This window comes from Neoarius graeffei, chromosome 11 (assembly GCF_027579695.1).
Source record: "Neoarius graeffei isolate fNeoGra1 chromosome 11, fNeoGra1.pri, whole genome shotgun sequence".
In the NCBI taxonomy this organism is placed as follows: domain Eukaryota; kingdom Metazoa; phylum Chordata; class Actinopteri; order Siluriformes; family Ariidae; genus Neoarius; species Neoarius graeffei.
In genome coordinates this window covers 19,974,026-19,999,770 of record NC_083579.1, presented here as the reverse complement: position 1 = coordinate 19,999,770, position 25,745 = coordinate 19,974,026, and the positions used below count along the sequence as shown (strand labels likewise).

At 41.2% G+C, this 25,745-nt stretch overlaps 2 protein-coding genes across 5 annotated transcripts in view; both read right to left on the bottom strand.

The window, feature by feature from the left end:
• The window catches only part of LOC132894163 (alpha-(1,6)-fucosyltransferase-like), a 314,613-nt gene that overhangs the window by 241,324 nt on the left and 47,544 nt on the right, over positions 1 to 25,745 (bottom strand). The window lies entirely within an intron of this gene.
• Positions 349 to 2,128, bottom strand: LOC132893629 (E3 SUMO-protein ligase ZBED1-like). Its single transcript, XM_060932775.1, has 3 exons — positions 1,282 to 2,128; positions 720 to 997; positions 349 to 633 (listed from the first exon to the last, which is right to left on the bottom strand). The coding sequence occupies exons 1-3, from the start codon at positions 2,126 to 2,128 to the stop codon at positions 349 to 351; spliced, it is 1,410 nt and encodes a 469-aa protein (XP_060788758.1).

Here is a 25,745-nt window from a genome sequence, read left to right as displayed (position 1 = left end):
ATTTGTCCACCTTATCTGGCTTGAGAGTAGCCCTTTGGCAAGTTACTATGTTGCCACCTGTGCTGAAGACCCATTCTGAGGGAGCGCTTGTTGCTGGAATGCACGGATACTTCTGAGCTAGTTGGCTAACTCGTGGAAAGTTTCCCTTGTGGACTTTCCACCATTCCAGAGGATCCATCTCACTGTCTGCATGTGGGGTGGAAAGATAGGCCTTCATTTCCCCCTCTATTGCCTCTCTTAGAGATGGGATGGAAGCTGTTGTGCCAGCTGCAGATACAGCACCTGAGATTTTCAAAAGGCTGGCTAACGTTTTCTTCTTTGCTTTCTTTGGTGGGGATTCGTATTCTGCTACAGGAGGGAAGTGGAGGGGGGCAGTGAATGCTGTGCTGTGCTCAACAAGGACTCCAGCTCAGACACAGCTCTAGCTTGTACTTCCTCTGTCTTGTCACTGTCAATGTACTGGCTCTTGAACCTTGGATCCAAAAGCGAAGCCATGTCGAGCAGGGCATCAGTGGTGGGATCCTGGTACTTTTCAGTGAGATAGTTGAGGATTGCTGTCCTCATTGTGTTGGTGAGCTCAATATCTTCATCACTGAGCTCAAGGAGGTTGACTTTCAACAGGTGCAGGACTGGCTTGACATATGAGACACTCACATAGTCCTCCCCAGAAAGTGCATCAGTGAAATCTCTCAGAGGGCCTTCTTAATGTACTCCATTACCTCGATATCTTGCCATGATGGTGCCAACTGCCTTGTCTTCTTGTCAGATCTCAGGACCTGTGAGATGGCATTTTCTTGCTCCAACACTCTCTCAATCATGGCAAGTATGGAACCCCATCTGGTTGGCGACTCCGTTTTGAGTTTTTTTTGTGGGAGTTTCAGCTCTGTTTGAGCTTGAGCCAAATCCCTCTTCTTCTTCCAGCTGAAGGAGAATGCACTGACCACTTTTTTGCAGACCAATGTCACGCGAACAACTCGATGGTCTTTGGCACTGTTTTCTATAAAAGAAGAGCATGGTATATTTCATTAGCTAGATGCAATGACAGAAATAAACCAACATCAACAAAATGTACATTTTAATCTGTCATTAATTGTTAACATTACAAGTGTTACAATGCTACATTTGTTCATTCATAGTATTATTATTATTATTATTATTATGAAACATTATTTAATAATCATAGACTCCATCACTGTTTTTTTAAATAATCTGTTCCAGATTAGTTAAACCTCAAACCATCTTTACAGAAATGCATTATATTAATTTATCAAGTTGACTCACCAATGGCTAGGTGCAGCCTATGCCCAAAGCAGGGCAGACAAGTCCAGTTGTTTAGTTCGAGGGCCTTCACCATGTTCGTTCCACTGTCTGTGGTCATGCAGGTCATGTTTTCCTCTTTGAGTCCCCAACTTTCAAGTGCGTCTCTCAGCCCTTGCGCTATGATCTCCCCCGTGTGATCATCTGGGAAGTATGTTGCTTGCAGAGTCGCACTGCAGAGCTTCCAGTTATCAATATAATGGATGGTCAGGCTTAAATACGGCTCTGATGTGCGACTAGACCACAGATCACTAGTAGTTGCAAAAAACTGCACTTTCTGAATTTGGCGTTCCAGCTTCTCTCTGCATTCGGTGTAGAGACGTGGGATTGCAGTGTTTGAAAATAATTTTCTGTTGGGTAGCTCGTACCGGGGGTCAACTACTTTCAGTAGGCGTTTTAACCCCTCGTCTTCCACTGCCTTGAAAGGAATCATGTCTTTAGCGAGATAATAAGTAACAGCATCCGTTACCTCTCTCCACCGCTTACTGGACTTCTCATACGGGGTGCCTCTTTCAAATGCCTGGGCTACCGTTGTTTGCTTCTGCTTTGCCTCCGAGGCCGCTGGTGGTTGTGATGTGGCTGCCCCCGCTGCCCGTATGGTTTCGCTTTCGGCATACTCCTTGGGATGCCTTCGTCTCAAGTGGTTGAACAAGTTTGTAGTATTGCCATCCGACACTTTCACAGGTTCTGTGCACACTTTGCATATTACTGATGTTTGGGCTTCGTCAGTAGGAGAAAAGCCAAACCAATTCCAGATAACGGAGGTGCATTTTTTCTTCGTGACCAACTCCTCGGCTTGGCTGTCAGCCATGGCTCTCCACGCTGCTTTTTCCACACATAACATGGAGGCGTGTAAGAAAGTGTGTCACTACCCACGTTTCGCTATGATTGGTCGGTCAGGTTAAGGACGTCTTACGTCTGCCGCGTCGGCGGGAACCAGGGAAAAAAAAAAAGTTATTGCGCTCATTGGCCAAGGCGATCTATACGATTTCTCCACTTTGGCAGATCGTCTGCGATCTTCTACTTGTTCTTATTCTTAACGATTTTAGATCGTCAGATCGCACACTCCTACCACTGATTAAACAATCTCTCAATATATTTGGCTGAAGCATTGATTTTTGTCATCTACATTGCTTCATATGGCTTCTAATACCAAAAAAAAAAAAAAAAAACAGAATTGAGAAGAAAAAAAAACAGCCCCTGGGCTGCCCCAGCTGTTCACTGGGCTCGCTTCGCTCACTAGGTTCGCTTCAACTGAAGGATAATCACTGGGCCCCCCATTGTAGAAATGGGCCCCTGTTTTTTCCCCAGGAGGGGCCCTGTGGGCCCCTTGACCTGCAAAACAATACGAGTGTCTGCATAATCTCATTTTATTTCTACTTGTATTCGAGTTAGCTGCCTTATGAAAGTGTTTGATTGTCTTACAGTTGAAGCAGCTTCTTTATTCGACACAGAAAACCCAGAGTGGGCACCAAACAAACAACTCTGACATAACTCAGTAAAAATTCCAACAAGGAATGACATGCGTGATAAATCCTGAAAAAAAAACAGAAAAAATTAAGAGCAGAGAGCACTGAAGCTTTGCTTCTCTTTTCAGAGAAACTCAGTCCTATGCAAAATGTCACCATGGAGCCAGATTGTAGTTATGAACCTACAGTTCGAGAGAGTTCTATACAAACAGACTGCGCTTTACAATAGCTGCATGCATGTGAAATGGAAATAAAATCAACTAAGGCAGGAAAAAAATATTTTGGATAAAATTGTTACTGTCCGTTGCACACTTCTCAACTCGTATGACTCAGTTATGCCATTTGAATAGAGAATAAATGAAGAGGGAACTGAACATTAACCATTTATTGAAATTGTTATTGCAAGGGTGATTATAGTTACTATATGACTATAGCTACAATTGGAATGTGCCGATTCTGTTAGTGTTTGTAATTATTGTCCCATCTACTATGAGGTACAATTAAAAATAAAATCTTACAATATTGTTTGAAAGTCTAAAGCAAGATATTTTATTTTACAAAAAACACTTCAGATATTGTTTTAACAATAATAAGTATCATCAATGTATAAATATAGACAGAGTACAAATAACTCTGTACCTAGATGTTGTAGGTACACAGCGCCACAGTCTCTTAAGAACTACAACTCCCATCACTTCTGCGGTGACCTACGTCACGACTGGGCGGGATCACCAACGTCACATCCACCATGAAAGCATAAGAAACCCGGAAACTCCTAGCTCCTCCTCTTTTGGTGCAGTGATTTCAACACGGACACAGGGAGGAATTGCTTGCTCCACGAGCAAACCCAAAAAGACGTCTTTTCTTTCCTTTCTTGCAAGAATCAGAGTTTCGCGCTTTTCTTTGTTTACCTTTGGCCACGGTAGACTAAGATCGCGCGATTTCAAACTCAGCTTGAGTTTACAACCGGTTTTTCATTTGTTCCTTACAAGTACGTACTACTGCAGTCCAGGCAGTTATTTTAAAGTTAAGAAGCGACTGGATCCTTTTTAACTCAAAAGCTGTGCACATTGTTTGATCAGAAACTTTCTTTTCATCACGAACAACCACGCGTCGGACCGAGAAGTTCTCTGCGCCTCACGGAAGCGACTCACGTGCTCCACAATGGCGAAACTCCAAAGGTCTCGGAACATCTCTTCATAATCTTGCTAGAGGCAAGATACTGAGTAACACTTGGCATTTGGGCAAAACCTAGTCTTAGGAATTAGCTTTTATTGAACTAGTGTGAATTTAAACTCTGGAACGTTTAATTGTTACACCGTAGACACGCAGCGTGTTGAATTGTTCTAATTTTGTCCTCTCAGTTGTTTAATAGATAGGCTGTGCATGCTTCTCTTTATTCCTGACTAACACTTTAATTTCCTGATCACACATTTTGACCTTATCAAGGTTTCAGTGGATTCAGTACTGTTATAAGCTAGTGAAATTAGCCTACGGCTAATTTCTTTTGTCCCATTAGCATCCAAAGCTAAGTGTATTGTCTTAGAAACACGTGGCGGTCCTCCCCCACACACACCAACACACCTTAGCTAGCATTCCTTTACCTTAGCTAGCATTCCTTTGTCTTAGCTAAACACAAGGCTAATCTAGGCCTGCACACGTGGCCACACGCCTCACAAACACACCTTAGCTAGCTTTCCTTTGCCTTAGCTAAACACAAGGCAAATCTAGGCCTACACAAACACATGGCCTCTCACAAACACACCTTAGCTAGCATTCCTTTGTCTTAGCTTAGCCACATGAGGTTAATCTAGGCCTACACGGACACATGGTCACCAGGCCTGACACACACAAACACGTGGTCACAGGCCTCACAAACACACCTCAGTTAGCATCCCATGCTAGCTTCTTTCTTTTGCTAGGCCATAGGCCTTACCACGTGGTCAACTCCTCCCCCACAAACACACGTGGAGTTAGCTACCAGAGCTAATTCTTTTGTGTAGACCACACACACACACACACACACACGGCCTCTCTCTCTCTCACTCTCTCACACACACACACACATCTTAATTAGCACACAAAGCTAATCTTTTGCCTTCACCACAACACGCACACACTCTCTCTCTCACACACACACTACATGTTTAATGTTTAATTTCTTTTAACCCACACACACAAGTATATGACCATATCATCATTTTTGTATATCTGCTGACATTATTCATTTTTATCTTTGTTATAATAAATTCATTTATTATTCAAACTGCGTGTTTGTGTTACAATATCTTTGAAGTCCCCAATCTCCAAGAATTCAAAGGTGCATATGATTTATGTAATATGGTAAGTGATCATAATAATTTGGAATATACCATAATTTAGCTGTTTGGTAATTTATTATTAAGCACCAAAATTAATGGTATTAATTAATGAGACTGATTCCATGAGTGATTTAATGATATGAGACTGATTCAATGAAAAATGATTCAATGGTATGATTCAAATGAGACTGATTCAAATGAGACTGATTCAATTTTAATTATTAACCTTCAGATTTAATGAGATTGATCACTCAATTACCCAAATGCACCCACAATGTCCTTGGGGTTGTTGAGACACGGAGGAGCAGGAATACCATCTAGCCCACAGTTCAGGTAGTAGCCCTTTGAGGGTAAATGCTTTGGCTTTCACAACACTGTTCCCAAAAGCTAATGTCGGAAAAATTTTCCACAAAGGTGTTTTTTTGGGGTTTTTTTGTGCTTTTGTAGTTTAACTGTTCTGCTGTGTAGGGACTTTTTGGGGTTTTAAAAAAAAAAAAAAAGGTACATTCCAACATCTATGTAGTCAACGCTGATGCTAGGCCACAAATCTACACCGTCACTCCAATCGTTTGGAGGAATTTTGTATGGATCATAACCACTCAAGCTCTAATTTCTACATATATCTATCCTTTGCTTCTTTCCGACTAAGATTATCTAAGTAATCCAGTAGTAAACTTTTTCAGCTGTAGTTTTCTTTGGACATCTTCACTTGGCTTCAGTATGTGAACAGTATATAAACAAAGTTTGCTTGTCCCCCAGGGCAAGGGTAGCAATGGTTGCTAACATAAATGTAACATCAGTGTAAGGGGTCTATAAGAATGCAGCATAAAATGAACACTGATCAATGCGACACTGGCGCTAAATTAATTCTTGCTTAACTTCACTGTTTACTACAGCTGAATGACTAACGCTAATATTTTATTCTTAAAAACTGACTTTCAGCGTAGCCTACAATTCATTAGAAGTTATCACTGTGCAGTCTATATACATCAAACGTGATGTCACAATCAAGTTTATTAGATCCATGTCACACTGCAATCAATCCATGTACTGCAATAAATTTATAAGATTTCTGAAATCTCAGTCAGTAGATGTCACTAGGCCCTGTTCATACCCGAACAGGTGATCAGGTCACAAGTAAACCAAGCAAAGGCAGGGAGGACACTTTTATATTAAAAAAAAAAAAAAATGGTAACGGCAGAGTGTAATGCAATGTTCAGACCATAGTAATTCTATGACTCATGGTTTTATTTCATTCCTAAATTACCAAAGCTCAGTTGACAAAGCATATGCATGGAGAAGGTACATTGCTCACATGAAAAATGCCTTATGCTTGAGTTGTTTTAGGTTGTTTGAATCGATCAAACCGTGAAACTGATAAAAGTTTCTTCAGGGTTCCCCATGAACTAATTAAAAAAAAAATAAAATACAAATAAAAAGGGGGGGGGGGGGGGGGGGGACGAGCACAGGATTTCACAAAAAAGTCGAGAAAGGTGGCTTTTGAACCTCTCACTGAAATTGAAGGGAGCAGAGTCAAAGCATGCTCGAGTCTGCAGTGATCAGATTTAGAGAGTGGGGGTAGAAGTTTTTACTTCTTCCTACTCCTTTTCGAACAAGTTCATTTTAATTATTATTATTAGTTAATTAGCAATAAAAATTAGTGGTTTATTCTTTTTATTTTTTCTTTGATTATGGTTATTTAGTTTGTTTGGTTTTGTTTTGATTTTACTGGTCACACATGTTCAATAAAGATTTCAATTTCAATTATTACTTCGTGAAAAGTTTGTATATATCCCTCTCAGCTATGTCGTGAGTGTTTTCCCAAGTACTTTTCTTGCTGTGTGTCGTTATTTTATGGTACTTTTTTTTTTTTAGTCATGAAGCACTAAAGTCCCCAGCTGCTTAAAATTTTTGTCGTGACCTTCATGGACTTTGTGAGGAGTACCTCACAAAGTCCATGAAGGTCACGACAAAAATTTTACCCAGCCATACAGTTATAATGTGCCATGATCACTTCTCTGTCTTGTTTAACTAAGCTCCAGGTCTTTAAAGGGGTTTCTGGTGATCTTTGTGAATGATTTACCTGAGAGATGAGAGCCAACACAAGTGAGAATCAAGCGAACGGTTTGTTTACACTTCAGCTTGCAGTGCTTTACTACAAAGATGTGAAGGAAAAGCTTATTTAAAAAAAAAAGCCCACTTACAGGGGCAAAAACAATACAGGATTCATTCGGCAGCAACTTGATAAAGGACTTGGGTCCTTTACCCAGCCACATACAAAAAGTGCTAAGTCTCCATACTCTTCCACATATTTTGCGGTGTAGAAGGATGTCTGCAACACCAGATCATTCGAGAAGTCAGGGAACTCGACTTAAGGGTAGTTTTCAAGATCATATGACAAATCCTTCTTTCCCAGACTGTAGGGGTCTATTCCATTGCACATAGCAGTCTTCTGTATCTAAAGCAAGCAGTGGCTTCTAGATTACAAGCATACTTTTTTTTTTCTTCTCCATGCTCTCACGGAAGGTGGTCGCATTTCTCTGCTCTCCTCTCCTTTTTTTCCTGCTTATGCTCTTTGTTTCATCTCGTCTGCCTATACTTTTTTTTTTGAGAGACTCTCCGCATTGAATTTCTAAACTAAAAAAGCATGGATTTGATAAACTGGTCTCCTAACAAAATTGACACAGTTTCTGGGTTCGGGGGAACCCACCTGTCCTGCCGGAACGTCTGTGGAGGACATTGGAGATATCTACCTATTCGGAACCATGATTATCAGACTTTTGCTGATTGGATTAGGCATTGCCCTGGTATATCGAGGAAATCAGACAACGGTGACAGCTGTTCAAAGCCCCACAAAGCTGCCCGATATGATTGAAGTGGTGGGCAAAGCTGTCGGCACGCAGACTGTGGCTACAGAACTTGAACCACAACATGGTTGTCATCTGGAGACGCTTTCAGCTTTGCAAGGAATAAGTATTTCGGAGACCAAATGGAATTGAATTGAACAGAAATGGACAGATATGGACGAAATGGACAGATATGGACGAGTGGTGTGGACGTGTAAAGACTGCGTCTGTTCGAAAGACCAAACAATCTCTATCTTATCGACATCCGGCTCCCTGAACAGCACCGGCCTCGATCAAGGCCGTTGCTGGGGCAACATTTCCCCCAGAAGGTCACTGCTGGGAGACACTCTCGCATTCTTCGCATTCCTTCCCCAATTTTCCACGGTCGCCATTTTTCACCCCCAGTGTGACAAGCGGGTGCGTGACCAGCACCGCTTGCATGGCTGCAGGAGCGGACGGCTGCTTGCTTGCGCTGGGTTACCTCTACCTCCTCCCCTCCCCTCCTACCCCCTTACCCCTTCCCCCCACCCCTGATTGCCCCCTCCTTCCCCCCTTTCCCCCCCTTAAGTCCCATGTTTTAAAGTGTACTTGTGTTACTGTGTGCTTGTGCAGAGGTTTTTTAAATGCTCCCACACTACTCCTGATAGGAGCATAGTGGGGGGGGGGGTCTTTTTTTCCTCATCTTTCCTCATGTTACTACTGTGTTTCTTTTTCTTTTATCCCTGTCTTCCTGTTCTGTTCCCCCTCTGTAAGGACAGGTTGATGGTTAATTTCACTGGTAACAGTGACAATAAATGGTTCATTCATTCATTCATTCATTCATAAGTTATCGCGAGTTGTTTGCACTACGGCAGCCATTTTAGACCACGAGCTTTTCCGGTAAAACTGCTAAGAAAAGTCACATGACTGAAACTCAGCAATAGAGATTTGCTCTTGGTAGCTTTGGGACTAGAAGGGAAGTAAAAGACAGCGAGCAAGAGAGCGCAAGCTCGTTCAGTTTGGGTCCATGAGATAGTGATTTCACAAAAAAACATTGGTTAAAACACCTGAAACATTCCTAGGATACACTAAACTAACATTGATGAGCATTGCGTTATGCTCAGAAAGTTGAATCAAGTTCAGCGTGAAATCAACACTGCCAACTCCACTATCATTGGTAGAGCAGCCAAAGCAAATTTTCATGCACCAAACACAGAGCATTAGAATTCGTTCTGGCTACTCGACCAACACCACTGGTAAGTTCTCGGGTGCTCAGTAACGTAGATGAAAAACGCAGCTACAAGTTTGTTTGAATGCTTTGTCTTGCAAACTTTATTGCAGCCTGTGTGTGAGGGGCAGGGCACAGGGCAACTCGCTCTCTCGTGCACTGCAGTACCGTGTGCACACGTGAATATGCGCGCGCGCACACACAAAGGATGGCAGAGAGAAAAGGTGTGATTACTTTTCATTAGAGGCTATGCTGACAATGATTGTTGCCACAAGTGCAGCAGGTCTTTTCCAAATAAATGCAGAAACATCAGCAGTCTGTTGAAACATCTCGTCAAAGTCCATCCTGTAAGACTATAGACAATACAAAAGTACCGATAAGAGTACGGTTAAAGAACTGGATCTATAAGAAGTAAGCAGTAGTCCAATTAAAATCTTAACAATATCCATTTCTTGTCCCGAGTGACCACTTCTGACTGAATCTCACTTCTCCACTCTATATGTAAACAAACATTTCCATTTGCAAAAAACAAACGCATTGTTATTCTTAAAGAAAACATCTCACAAATAAATAAATTGAGCTAAAAGTCTGTCTTTATGCCCATCCTTGATAAAAAAAAAAAAAAGCTGCATGCTGAATTTGTTCTTAACAATATAACCATTAAAGTGATGAAAACAGACGGGACAATTTGTCAGGGAGGCCGCCATAACTCCATCGTGCATGATGTCATTTCCCGCGAGCACAGCATGCTATACTAGTGTCAGCGGGGGGGAGGTATTCTGTCAGGGATGGCTGGAAACGGATGCAAGTGCAGAAGATCTTTATGATAAAGAAAAATGCAAAACAGTCCAAATCAGCAGGCATATATCCCAAGTAGGCCTGGCAGGTCATAAAGGACCAGAAGTTCACTCAGGTACTGTAGTGCAACACCATTCAGTGCTTGAAAGGTCAATAGTAGTATTTTATAATCAATACGAAATTTGATTGGGAGCCAATGAAGTGTGGATAAGACAGGGGTCACGTGGTCATATTTTCTAGTTCTAGTAAGGACTCTTGCTGCTGCATTTTGAACTAACTGGAGCTTGTTTATGCACTCATTGGAACATCCAGACAGTAAGGCATTATAATAATACAACCTGGAGGTAACAACAGCATGAACTAGTTTTTCTGCGTCGCATAGTGACATTAAATTTCTTATCTTAGCAATATTTCTGAGATGAAAGAAAGCTATCCGGGTAATGTCATCAATGTGAGTTTTGAATGAAAGACTGGGGTCAATAATCACCCCGAGGTCTTTTACTGCTGCACGTGAAGAAACAGAAAGGCCATCCAGAGTTGCTATGTACGGTAATCAGAAAACTTACTACTAGCTGCATGTGGTCCTAGTACAAGTACTTCAGTCTTGTCAGAGTTAAGCAGAAGGAAGTTAATAAGCATTCAGTGTCTAATGTCCTTAACACATTCCTCAGTTCTATTAAGCTGGTGTCTCTCATCAGGTTTTGCAAAAACATACAACTGTGTGTCATTAGCATAACAGTGGAAACTAATACAATGTTTACGAATAATAGCACCCAGAGGTAACATAAAGAAAAATGCAGTGGACCCAAGACAGAACCTTGTGGAACACCAAACTTTACCTCAGTATGTCTCGAAAAATCACCATTTACATCAACATACTGATAGCAATCAGTTAAATAAGACCTGAGCCAGGAGAGGGCCATTCCCTTAACTTCCACAACATTTTCTAGTCTATCCAGAAGAATGGAATGATCAATGGTATCAAATGCTGCACTAAGGTCAAGCAACACAAGCAGTGAGAGACAGCCCTGATCAGACGCCAGCAGTAGGTCGTTTACTACTTTAACCAGAGCCGTCTCTGTGCTATGATGAGGCCTAAATCCTGACTGATACATTTCATGGATGTTATTCCTGTGTAAATATGAGCATAACTGCTGTGCCACAGCTTTTTCAAGGATCTTGGCGATAAAGGGGAGGTTTGATATTGGCCAATAATTGGACAGCTAAGAGGGATCTAGGTCAGGTTTTTTAATCAGGGGTTTGATAACTGCTAGTTTTAAAGGATTTGGGTACATAGCCAATCCTAAGAGAAGAATTTATTATTTTTTAGAAGTGGTTCAATTATTTCAGGTATTATCTGTTTGAATAGACTTGCAAGTAAGGGATCTAGTACACAAGTTGAGGCTTTTGATGCAGAGATTAATGAAAGTAATTCAATTTCTCTAAGGGGAGTAAAACATTCTAATTGCTGATCTGATACAGTTATATAGTTACTAAATGGTCACTTACATTGTCTGACCTTAAATTAGTCGTTAGAATTTTTTGTCGGATATTCTCAATTTTGTCATGAAAAAAAAATTCATGAAGTCGTTGCTACTACATACTGAAGGTGTGCATGTGTCTATAGCGAACTTATTCCTGGTTAATTTTGCTACAGTATTAAACAGGAATCTAGGATTATTTTTGTTATTTTCTATGAGGGAGGAGAGATACGTTGATTTAGCAGCACTAAGAGCTTTTCTGTACATCAGGAAGCTCTCCTTCCACGCTAATTTGAACGCTCCCAATTTTGCTTGATGCCATTTACATTCCAATTTTCGAGTGGTTGGTTTTAAAGTGCGAGTGTCATCATTATACCAGGGTGCTAATTTTTTTGTCTCTGATCATTTTCCTTTTTAGAGGAGCTACATTGTCTAAAATATGGCGGAACGTTGATTCTAAGCATTCAGTTGTCTGATCAAGTTCTGCAGGGGCTGACAGTGACCCAATCAAAGTTGATAACTCTGGGAGATCATTTATAAAGCTCTGTGCAGTAGTTGACGTGAATGTACGTTTAATACAGTAGCGTCGTGAGGTGCATATATTACTACTCAGACATAGTTTGAATGAGATGAGATAATGAGCTGAGATAACTTCAGAACTGTGGAAGTGTGACTATATTTTCTACGTTTAACCCGAATGCTAGTACTAGATCGAGTGCGCGACCACCATTATGGGTCAGTCCTATGAGATTCTGATTAACCCCTACTGAATCTAAAATGGACACAAATGCTGTTTTCAAAGGGTCTTCTGGGTTATTGAAATGAATATTAAAATTTCCGACAACTAAAGCTTTGTCTAAGGAAATAACCAGATCTAAGATAAAATCTGCAAATTCAGAAAGAAACTCAAAATATGGCCCTGGGGACCTGTAAACAGCAAGCAACGGAATTAACTGGGTAGACCTATTTTTCAAAGCTATATACATAAAGAACTTCAAATGTATTAAATTTATAACCAGGTTTGTGTGTTACACCTAGATAATCATTATAAATAACTGTGACTCCTCCTCCTCTGCCAGATAGGCGAGGCTGGTGTATGTAACTGTATCCAGGAGGACTAGCTTCATTTAATGCTATTCATTCATTTAGCTTAATCCATGTTTCATTTAAACACAGTACATTAAACTCCTGGTCAGTAAGGAGTTCATTAACCATTAGCGCTTTAGATGCAAGAGATCTAATATTTAATAGCCCCACCTTTAGATCAAAGGTGCTGGCAGCAGCTGTACAGTCAGTATGATCTAATTTTATATTGATTTGATTACTGGAACAAACTCTCTGAATATTTCTCATTTTTTGTTGAGCTCGGGGAACAGACACAGTCTCGATGTAGTGGACCCTGAGTGATGACTCTCTGCAGCTAGCAGACAGTTGGTTTAGCCTGTTCATCTGCTCCCTGGCCTTGGCTCTGGATTGTCAGAAATTAACTCGGCCTGTTCTGAGACTATGACCTATGCTGCAGGAAATGAGAGCAGTACCTTCCCGAGTGGGATGGATACCGTCACGCCCTAAGAGGCCAGCAGTGCCCTCAAAATTAGCCCAATTATCTATAAAGCCCACACTGTTCTCAGAGCACCACCTGGACAACCAGCAGTTCAGCGACCATAACCTGCTGTAAGCTACATCGCCACGCCGCATTGGGATGGGACCAGAGCATACTACAGCATCAGACATAGCCTTCGCTAATTTCATGTGCCGTATGATAGAGTCCCCTATAACCAGAGCTCTTTCAGATTTCTCAGCGGGTGCATCACTAAGGAGAGCAAACCTGTTCGACACGTGAAGCGAAGAGAAGTGGTGCTCCCATGGGCGAGCCTCAGCGGTAGCTTTGGCTCTACGCTTATGCCGCCGAGTCGTCACCCATTCGCCCCGCTCTAAGGGCTCTAATGCCAGAGTTGGGGGATTACTAACTCCACCTAGGGCATCCAGACTTCCCCCTAGAGAAATTACACTGTTCTCATTCTCATTGGCCTTCTCTAAAGCCTGGATATGCGCTTCTAGAACTGCAATCTTCTCTGTCAGACAGCTAACTAATCTGCACTTATCACAAATAAAGCTATCACTCGTGACGGAGGAAGAATGACTAAACAGTCTGCACTCAGCACACTAAACAGGCTGAAGGTGTGCCATGATGAAAAGATTCATGTACCTTAATCAAAGATCTGTTGACATTAAAGCAGATCCAATGTGGATGGCCTCCGCTTGTGGTCTTTACGCAGGAGGAGAGGGAAAAAAAAAAAAAGCTTCCAGTCTTGGCGTTCTTCCAAAAGAAAAAAGGAAAAAAGGAAAGTGAAAGTACAATAAAAAAATTAAGAGGATACTGGAAAATTATTTGTAGAAAAAAAAAAAGGATTAGCGATTAACACCAACACTCGCGGAAAAAAGACTTGTCGCAAACAACTCGGAAACCAGGAAGTGCATAGCACAGAATGCGTAACCAATCTCCCGTCCTCTGTGTGATGTAGTGTTTATAATGCTGGTACCTCATATAGTGAAGGCTTCATTGGGGGCAGAGCCTTTTCTTACAAAGCCCCACAGTTATGGAACAGCCTTCAAGTAGTGTTCGGGAATCAAACACAGTCTCAGTGTTTAAGTCTAGGCTGAAAACATATCTGTTTAGTCAAGCCTTTTGTTAATGGTGTTTATGAGGTAAAGGTGTAGATCTGGAGGGTCCTCAGACATGGAGTGTTTTGGTAAACTAGGATGTATGGATGCTGTCAGTCCCCCACTTGCTTGCTCACTCGAGTTTGTTGATGGTGTAGTGGCTGGCTGCTTTATGTCCCGGGGCTCCCTCCCTTTGTTACCTTCTGGCTCTCTCCTTTTAGTTATGCTGTCATTGATAGTTTTGCCGGAGTCCCTACTTGTACTCAGTGCAATATGTAAACTGTTCCTACTTATTCAGGTGACATTGGGCATACCTAACAACCTGTGTTTTCTTTCTCGCTCTCCCCCCCCGGTCCCTCTGAGGTTACATGTCAATCCTGAGATTGAGATGCTGACCTCTTCTGCTCCTCGGACCTGCCTGATTGATCCTGATGCCCTATGCCTGGTTGAAGTCTCATCACATCGCTCCTGTGGAGGACTGCCCCAGATGGACAGTTGGAAGTCACACTTGGAAGACGCTGGACACTTACAGTAATGCTTTTATGGCTGAGGACTACAGTTGACTTGCTAACTTTAGGGCTGCAGTTGTCATGAATAGCTTTGCATTCAAGTTTCCATCAATAAAGAGAAATATCAACAAAACTGACTTCATATTAAAACTGTTATAGTCATGTTGTCTGTTGTCGCCCAAATGAGGATGGGTTCCCTTTTGAGTCTGGTTCCTCTCGAGGTTTCTTCCTCATGTCGTCTGAGGGAGTTTTTCCTTGCCACCGTCGCCACAGGCTTGCTCATTGGGGATAGATTAGGGATCAAATTAGCTCATGTTTTAAGTCATTCAAATTCTGTAAAGCTGCTTTGCGACAATGTCTGTTGTTAAAAGCGCTATACAAATAAACTTGATATATCCTGAATAATAAAAACAGGCAAAAGGTTGAGCGAGGCACAAACAGAATATTGTAGACAGAAGCAGGGTCAAAAATGAGGAACAGGAAACAGGAATCAGAAACCAGGAAATCAGAAAACAAGGCTAGGTAATGCAATACTTCACAAAGTCAGTCTGCATTCTGAGTCCTAATATTGGCACACTGATTGCACCTTCATCCCGTGTAGGTGTCTATCATTCATGGTGCATGCGCATGAGTCAGTTAGGAGTGCCCTGTCCAGAGCACCCCGAGAGTCCTTCTATTGTGCGTGCCAACACATGCAGGTGCAACAACTAGACTACGGTATAATATGGTCTTGTGTAACTTCTCAGTCAATTTTTTTTGCATTTCTCCAGAAAAATTATGGCAATGCAGTATTAGAAAAGGAATCAAAATAAAGTAGTGGCTAGTTTATTGCCTGTTTAGGCCCAAAAAAAAAAAAAAAAAAGTGTTTTTTTCCGGTTACCCGACCGACCCTAATCCGTACCGCCTGACCCTAAACTTTTTTTTTTCCCAGTCGCGACTTTTACATATAATCCAACCGCGTGAACCGGAAGTTTTTGTCACTCACTGGGAAAATCAGGGCTTTCCACAAGCGCCGGCTGCCGGCCATACAGCCGACGACACAATTAAGTCCAGCCGGCTACTTTAATGACTTATTTTTGTAGCCCACAGGCTCTAAATATTAATTTTCGATTTTAATAAAATTAAATGTTTATCTAACGGACTGACAATAATGTCAAACTGAACCGCACTCATTTAAGTTGTGATTCGCGCTGTTTGTACCGATAATAACCACAAATTCCCCGCAGACTTTGTTGATCAGGGAGAGCAACTCATCCGCGGCCCCGACATGCGGTGTGTGCGTGCACTCCGCGGAGGCAGTAGTGTGTCAGGGCTGTCGGAGGGAACAGAAGCAGAGATAACGCTTATTTTGTCTTTCACCTAGAGACATGATTCAAACTTTAAAACGGAGACAAAATTCTCCTGTGTGGATCTGGCATTCAACTTTTTTGCTGGGTTCTATACTTTTTGATCAGTCACAGATCAAACACCATGAGCAAATCTGGAGAAATTCAGGCTTTATAATGGGTGTCTACTGCGTTATTTAGAGTGTAGGCAGCTTGAAAAAAAAGCTCTAACTTTCTCATTTAAACTGTTTTCTCAGCCACAATTTTCACTCTACACACACAATTTTCTCAAAAGTTGTAGTCACACATTGTGTGAATCAAGACAAGTGTCTCCCTGAGCGATAGGATTTACAGTTTTTGAATGAGAAGCCTGAAAGTAAGGACAGGACAGGCGCGCTGCCCCATAGACTCGCATTATAAACGTGGCAGCGCTTTTACTGCAAAATCAGAAAAGTCACTTGTTTTTAATTCACTCTAGTGTCCACATTTTTTACACTAGGGACAAAAAAAATACATTAATGTGTTCATGGGAGCCTTGTAGCACTCGATGTGAAAGAATTTTGTGAATAGCTCCTTTCGTTTCTGTGTAAATCAGCGTTGTTCGAGGAGAGGGAACTCTGAGAAAAAGTGCTCTTTGCTTGTTATATTGTGTCTTTTCCCTGCACCGTTACCAAGGCGACGAGCTGCACTCAGGGAGCAGAAAGGGGAGGGGCTGCTCTCTCTCGCTTTTGGTGTATTGAGCTGTTATATTTACAGAAAAATTCATGTTAAAAGGTGTCTCATGCTGCATCAGATTCATCAGAAGGTGGTAACTCAGGTGACCTGCAAAGAAATTCATTATATTTTGTGAAATTATTCCTGTCTAAATATAGGTTATGGCAGCCATCTTGAAAAAAAAAAATTAAAAAAAAAAAACCTGCCTACCGACCCTAGTTTTGAAATCTACGTAACCAGAAACACACATTTTTTTTTTTGGCCTTATTCAAAAAAAATGTACTTGCTTATGTTCCATCCGTTTGATGCATAAGACAGTATGTTGTCGTGCTACTGGTGTTTTGTGGTGAAACCAAGTCAGGATCACGTCTGGCTTCAGTTGTCATTTCTGTCTCGTGTCTCGCTTCTTCCCAGTGATTTTTTTTTTTTCATACATGTCCTCCACAAAACAATCTTCTGTGCAATGCTCACTGCACAATTTGCTGCTTTTTCCAGGAGTCACGTTTTCTTGCTTCACTTGATGAAGCCACTCAGCCAAACGTTTTGGATCCAGGACGGAATGAAGACGTGTGAAATCCTACATCATGCAGTGCCATCCTCGTTTTCGTCTCCTAATATGTATCTGGCTAATCCAGTGTGGCCACACCAGGGGAAATGGCCCAACGGACTGATGTTACAACTTGATCTTTTTTTTAAGCTAAAGTTTGCTTAATTTTTTTTCACCCAGGACATCTTATATTAATGTATAAATGACATTTCATAACCTCGTAATGTCAAAAATTCCTGGTTAAATCACTTTAAGTCAGCCAGAAACAGCAATGCACTTCCTGTGCCTAGCAGGGTTTACATTAGCTAGCGTAGGCCGGATTTTAGCCGGTATCACATGGCAGATGAAAATAAATAATCAACAGCCACAATATCTGGTGGGAAATATGCCAATTATTAATTGCATATTAAATAGCCTAATACTGTGTGACCTATGACAGTGTTTGGTCATGTGACTAAGCATAATACAAGGTCAAAAACCTATTGCAGGCTGCACACATCTCTAACAACAGCCCTGCAATTTCACTCAACCCCACATATTAGCACAACACCGAAATGCCAAAGGAGACATCGCTCAACCAATTTTTTAAATTGCTCGCTTGGCCAATTTTCAAGTGATGTTGCAATAAACAGCAAAACATGCATTTAATATAGGTGAAGGTCTTTCTTTAATTAACAACAGCAAGGCTATTTGTTTTAGACAATATATTTAAATGTTTAAACTGATAAACTTTTTTTGTTGTTGTAGATCTACACTCATTCTGAATTTGATACCTGTCGCATGTTCCAAAAAAGTTGGGATAGGGACACGTTTCCCCCTGTGTTACATCACCTTTTCTATTAACAACACTCAGTCATCGTTTGGGACCTGAAGAAACCAACTGCTTACGTTTTGAACGTGAAATTCTTTCCCATTCTTGCAACTTCAGTTGCTCAACAATCTGGGGTCTCGGTTGTCGTATTTTGTGCTTCATAACAGGCCACACATTTCAAGCAGGCAGGCCAGTTTAGCACCCACACTCTTCTACGACAAAGCCACGCTTTTGTAACGTGTAGAATATGGCTTGGCTTTGTCTTGCTGGAATAAGCAGGGACATCTCTGAAAAAGACATCACCTGGATGGCAGCATATATCGCTTCAAAACCTGCATGTACCTTTCAGCATTGGTGCCTTCACAGATGTGCAACTTACCCATGCCATGGGCATTAACACACCCCCATAGTATCACAGATGTTGCTTTTGAACTTTGTGCCGGTAACAATCTGGATGGTCCTTTTCCACTTTCGCCCAGAGGACACAATGCCCATGATTTCCAAATGCAATTTAAAATGTGGACTCGTTAGACCACAGCACACTTTTCTACTTTGCATCAATCCATCTCAGATGAACTTAGGGCCCAGAGAATTCAGTAGTGTTTCTGGATGTTGCTGCTGTATGGCTTTTGCTTTGCATGGTAGATGTAGCGGCAAACCGTGTGGTTTTCCAAAAAGTGTCCCTGGGCCCATGTCGTAATTTTTATACAACCGTTTTTTTTTTTTAATAAATGCAGTACCGTCAGAGAGATTACCTGTTGCAGCACTTTAATGACACTGTTAGCACACGAAGGAGTCAGTATTCCACTTACACACCAGACGTCAGTAGAGTAGAGTTGGTCATTCAGTGTGGCCCAAGTGGGCCCAAGTGTGGCCCAAGATGTTCACACTGCTAAAAGAATGTAGCCATATGTGGACCAGACCACCTCAATGACTGATCAAATCTCAGTGCATCTTCTGGATGCATTTAACTCTTCACACTTGTACTTGGAGCTTTTCACTTCAACCTGAATGCATGTTAATACCAGGTGTGAACACTGCCTAACAGAGCACTTTTGCTGGTTTTGACTCTTAAGTCAGTCAGCACTTTTGGTCAACAGCCATTTCAATTCATTAACTGAAGGACTACTTCACATTTTTTTTTGGGGGGGGGGGGGGCTTTTTTTTTTCACCTTTATTGGATAGGACAGTGTAGAGACAGGAAATGAGCGGGAGAGAGAGACGGGGAGGGATCGGGAAATGACCTCGGGTCGGAATCGAACCCAGGTCCCCGGATTTATGGTATGGCGCCTTAGCCACCTGATCCACGACGCCCCCAGGACTACTTCACATTTGATGCCAATTTTTCTTGTTAATTGTTCAATCGGGGAAAGAGTGATGACATTTTCTATGAAGTATTTAGTAGTGGTTAGAGGAGCTTGTAACTCAGAATCAGTGACATAAGTACAGAGAGCTCTTTGCTACCCTACTAATATTTGCAACATAGGCCTGGGTGATAAAACAATGAATGAATGACTTCAACAGACACTACATCAATCGCTATAAGAAAATTGTTCGATAGAATAGTGGATAGTGTCACTTAAATACAAACTGCCAAGAAAGTGCATAAATACACTAAGGTTGGTTGCATGAACAAATCCAAATTGTGCACCCTCCCTAACTTATAAACAGCCTAATATATCCCTTGATAACAGAGCGTGGTACAAATGACACACAAACAGCCAATCACTTAACAGACGTATCATTAACTTGCACCATCAACATGTGACACAACAGAAACCGTGTAGAGTGAGAAAATGAGCAGTGCTTCCCACAAGCCTTAAATATACTCGTGGTGGTAGATGATAAGAGCCAACATTACCAGCTGCCACAAAAACAGCCAAAATATGCAATTTTGGACCACATTGGAATTTTCTCTGCTCAAACTGCTGAGTAAATCATATATCATCATCAATCAGCGACAACCACAGGCTTCAGACAAATGGAATCTTTTCAAAAAATGAAATTTACGATTTCATTTTTTGCTTTAGAAAGAAGGAAAAGAAAATTTTAAAAAAATTAAAAAAAAAATTAAAAACCTACCTTATTAATTTCTGTTGCTGACAGGAAAACAATGACCAAATGTAGATGGACCGTTAATGTCCTTTTAATAATCAGTTCAGTTGACTTGAAAAAGCACTCCATGTTACCAGGGTTTATGTAAATGTTTACAATTATTTTTTACATATTGCTACCTCAAAATGCACACTCAAACATTCCGTACATTATCAATGACTGGTACTGGTTGGCATTGTACTGTTTGTGCTAGTTTTTTTTTTTTTGCACTGTCCTTGATGTTTGCACTTTATGTTATGTTGTTTGCGTAGTTTACAGTCTGCAACGTTTGCATTTATACACTTTGTTGTTATATGTATATTCGTAGTCCATGTTTTATGTAGCACCATGGTACTGGAGAAACATTGTCTTGTTTTAATGTGTACTGTATCAAATGTTTATTGTTGAAATGACACCCCCCCCCTTAAAAATAAATAAATAAAATACAAAACCCCACCCTTACCATGGAAACATAAGTTTACAGCGCGACAACTCTCCATTCATGTGATTAGTTATCTGGCCCATCATTTCAGCACAACACTTTCAGTGTACGGTACATTCATCTATTGCTCACAGAACACTCTCCTTCATACTTATTTGTTAAAACAAGTATGATATACAGCAGATATACTTTGGAGGCCGTTACTATACCTGGGCAGCCCACCCAAGTAAAGTCTACGTGTGGGGAAACACTGCGCAGACTCTGAGGAAATCGTTGATAAAAGGTAAGGTGTTCAAATACAAAATAAAAGTTGTAAAAATCTAATTTTTCTCCTCCTGGTAAATAAAAATAGGTCGTTAAAACCTGTTAATAATATCAACTAAAATTCAACATTTTATATCATGATAAAGTTTTCAGCTATAAATCACCCAGCACTACTGCAAAACATAAAACATACTGTTTCATCATGTAGCAACGTCTTGTTGATGCATCTTTGGTTGCATAATTCGCTTTGTTTGGATGGTTCGGAGACAAAAGCTGGTTTATTGAGAGTGTTTAAAATGGCCAACTATTCCTCTGCCAATCATAATTATATGCAATATACTATGCTGGGACAATATACCATTGTTCTCAGTGAGCTGTAATGTGTGGGCCATAAATGGCAAACTCGGGACCCCACATTGCTCCTTTGCTATGTTACATGCAGGAGTATAGTGAAGGGTAAATGCATGTAAATGCTGTTTAGACACCTTTTTTTAAATGACAAAATAGTGCTTGGGGAAAAATGGTGAATACCTTTTTATGATCATTTACTCACTTTCATTATGCAGTTTACAAAGTTTGGAGTTAAAACTATACCATGTTCTTCACTGCATTCTTCACGACAACAGCACACGACACTGCCCCCCCAACAAACTGGTACACACCCCCTTCCTCTCCCCCTCTCCAACATCATTCATCAAACAACGCAGCCACTGCTTACAAGCAAGTAAATCAGTGACAAGTGCTGCAGCATGCATTGCAGTGACACAGCCACGAACATGAGAGTATTTTGCAAGAATCGCACCCCCAACCACAGATGCCTCTTTGCCTATTTACCATGGGTTAGAAATAGTAAATAGGCAGAGTGGTTCTTTATTTAATAAGTTTTAATCGAGTACTGTAGCCTACAGGTTGCTGCTGTTTGCAATATAGCTAGCTGGCTAATAGGCATAACATTAAATAGGCAACCTATCTGAATTAATGCAAAGTGTATACACTGGGAACTCCGATTTCTATTTATGCTAGCAGGACATGAACCCATCTGTTTACATGCTGAATGCACTTTGTGTACAGAGGGTGAGGCAGACACACAGGGACAAGGATATGTGGAGTCCAAGGTTGAATGGTGCAGTAAAGGCACAGAGAAAGGTTCATGGTGGGAGACACAACAACCTAGCCTGCACAACAAAATTTAAATATAGCTCCATCAATCCATAAAACAGCATGTGTTTATATCCATATCCAAAACATCACAATGTTGGCTCAATTATACATTGTGCAAAGCAATACAAGAGCGAGTAGCACCGTGTCATCATCCACTTTGCCATTAACTGTTCAATCTTCTGTCCCATGGGTAATGCAGTCATACAGCAAGTAGAGGTGTCTTAAGGCTCAAACTACCAGGCCCAAGATTGATTGCGTCCCCAGAACCATTTCTCTGTTGAATGACTTGACTCAGAGCTGCAACAGGATTACACCCTACTACATATCGGCAATATTGGCTGTAATCTTAATCTGTCTACGACAGAAGAAGAAAGTAGTAGTAATTAAGCCCAGCCTGTACAGGTCCCAGATTACTCAATAGTCCTATGACAATGAATATTTGTTACGTGTCTGGAATGCAGCATGGAATTCATGTCAATTTCATTTGCATATGGAAAACATGACTGTCAACCTTGTAATGCAATGTTTGAAAGTTCATCATTGCAACACTGGGCCCGGGGCTTTCTGTGGCTGGATATCATTAAAATATGAAAAAATGTGTTTTGGAACCACTGATCTCTGTGTAAAATACCTGGAGAGCTCATTGGCTAATGTGCGCTGTACAGGCAAGTGAAGCCATCTGGCCACCATATTACCACGCACATCACATGTATTTATTTGGCTTGTGTGTTAAACAGTCATATCTGATCAAATCTGCCCCAAGAGAAGGATTTCCTGACTTTCCTTTCATTACTTCCTCCTATTTTCTCAACTTTACCCACATTCCTTGCATATCTTTATAGCGCTCCCCTTCGTTGTTATTGTCCCCCCCCACACGCACCTTTTCCAGTTCAGTCTCTGAATTTTTTGAACGGCTCTTTTACTACGAGAATTATTTTTACGGAGATTATTTAAGTTTTCCTCTTACACAGTGTATCTTTCTCTTTCGTATATTTCTTCCTTTCTATTTAGGACAGTTGTTGAAACAGGATTACTTTCTCATGTTATTTGCCATTTTCACTTCATTCTCACAGTTATGTCTTAACAGTATTTATTGGTCACAATTCACAGGAGGCTCGATCCTGATAAGAGTTCAATAACTTCTAGATTATTCCTCAGTGCTCACACCAATATCTCACATCTCATTTTCTTTAATATACATTGGCTTTTTATGCTATTAAATTATTATATTGATCTTATTTTTGTTTGATGTAGTTATAAATAGATGTTGCCTGATGTCATTTAGGTTTTCTTAAAATTTATGTCAAAACTTAATATTTTGGAAATATTTAATAAATCGAGGATTAGAATAATTTGTGAGAGAATTATGCAGTAAATTGCAATTAATTTAGGACTTGTTCATTATTATGAGATGATTGACTACACAATTTGTAACTAGTGGACGGCACGGTGGTGTAGTGGTTAGCACTGTCGCCTCACAGCAAGAAGGTTCTGGGTTCAAGCCCAGCGGCCGACGGGGACCTTTCTGTGTAGAGTTAGCATGTTCTCTCCATGTCTCTGCGGGTTTCCTCCGGGTGCTCCGGTTTCCCCCACAGTCCAAAGACACGCAGGTTAGGTTAATTGGTGGCTCTAAATTGACCATAGGTGTAAATGTGAGTGTGAATGCTTATCTCTGTGTGTCAGCCTTGCGATGACCTGGTGACTTCTCTAGAGTGTACCCTGCCATAGGTCAGCTGGGATAGGCTCCCGTTTGCCCGCGACCCTGCAGAGGATAAGCGGCTACAGATAATGGACGGATGGAATTTGTAACTATAGCTACAGATTGGTACCAATCTGTTTCTAAATTGTTTCTCAGTTAAATGTGTAATATCGACATGTAACTTTCTGTTCCATCCACTGTTTGCATGATTAGTTTCATTTCAGGGATCTAACCAAGCCTTTTCAGCAGATCAGGCCGATACGCAAGGTTTCTTTACCATTACACCCACAATATTGCCAACATGCCTATAAAAGTTGCTGCTACACTAACATATATATTTAATAAATAAATAAATAAATGAGACACGTCAATCTTGAAAATGTGGTATTTTGTTTAATTCTCTTATCCACACGCAATGGCATGTCACCATTCATTCTTCTGGATAGACTAGAAAATGTTGTGGGAGTTAAGGGAATGGCCCTCTCCTGGCTCAGGTCTTATCTAACTGATCGTTATCAGTATGTTGATATAAATGGTGATATTTCTAGACGTACCGAGGTAAAGTTTGGTGTTCCACAAGGTTCTGTCTTGGGTCCACTGCTTTTTTCTCTATATATGTAACCTTTGGACGATATTATTCGTAAACATTGTATTAGTTTCCACTGTTATGCTGATGACACACAGTTGTATGTCTCTGCAAAACCTGATGAGAGACACCAGCTTAATAAAATTGAGGAATGTGTTCAGGACATTAGACACTGGATGCTTATTAATTTCCTTCTGCTTAACTCTGACAAGACTGAAGTACTTGTGCTAGGACCACATACAGCTAGAAGTAAGTTTTCTGATTACACAGTAACTCTGGATGGCCTTTCTGTTTCTTCACGTGCAGCAGTAAAAGACCTCGGAGTGATTATTGACCCCAGTCTTTCATTCGAAACTCACATTGATAACATCACCCGGATAGCTTTCTTTCATCTCAGAAATATTGCAAAGATAAGAAATTTAATGTCATTGCATGATGCAGAAAAACTAGTCCATGCTTTCGTTACCTCCAGGTTGGATTATTGTAATGCCTTACTGTCTGGATGTTCCAATAAGTGCATAAACAAGCTCCAGTTAGTTCAAAATGCAGCAGCAAGAGTCCTTACTAGAACTAGAAAATATGACCACATCACGCCTGTCTTATCCACACTGCATTGGCTCCCAATCAAATTTCATATTGATTATAAAATACTACTATTGACCTTTACAGCACTAAATGGTCTCGCACCACAGTACCTGAGCGAACTTCTGCTCCTCTATGACCCGCCATGCCTACTTAGATCAAAAGATGCAGGCTATCTGCTGGTACCTCGTATAGTGAAGGCTACATCAGGGGGCAGAGCCTTTTCTTACAAAGCCCCACTGTTATGGAACAGCCTTCCAAGTAATGTTCGGGAATCAGACAGTCTCAGCATTTAAGTCTAGGCTGAAAACATATCTGTTTAGTCAAGCCTTTTGTTAATGGTGTTTATGAGGTAAAGGAGTAGATCTGGAGGGTCCTCAGACATAGAGTGTTTTGGTAAACTGGGATGTATGGATGCTGTCAGTCCCCACTCGCTTGCTCACTCGAGTTTGTTGACGGTGTAGTGGCTGGCTGCTTTATGTCCCGGGGCTCCCTCATGCCTGTGTTACCTTCTGGCTCTCTCCTTTTAGTTATGCTGTCATAGTTAGTTGCCGGAGTCCCTGCTTGCACTCGGTGTAATATGTATACTGTTCCTACTTATTCAGGTGACATTGGGCATACCTCACCACCTGTGTTTTCTTTCTCTCCCCCCCACCCCAAATCTGTCCCTCTGAGTTACATGGAGTCAACAGGAAATCTTTTGGTGGAGACGGTGGGGACCTCGACTGGCTATCGTAGCCTGCAGGGAATCGGCCGTCAGACATTCTGTCGCATGTCCCAGACGGTGAAATGTAACTGAATTGTCTTGGCCAGGCCTAAGGGTCCCATCTGCATCTCATCATTGCTGAGGAGTGTGCTCCCATCACCCAATCAAGCATCCAGCCAGAGCAGGTCATGATATATTTTTT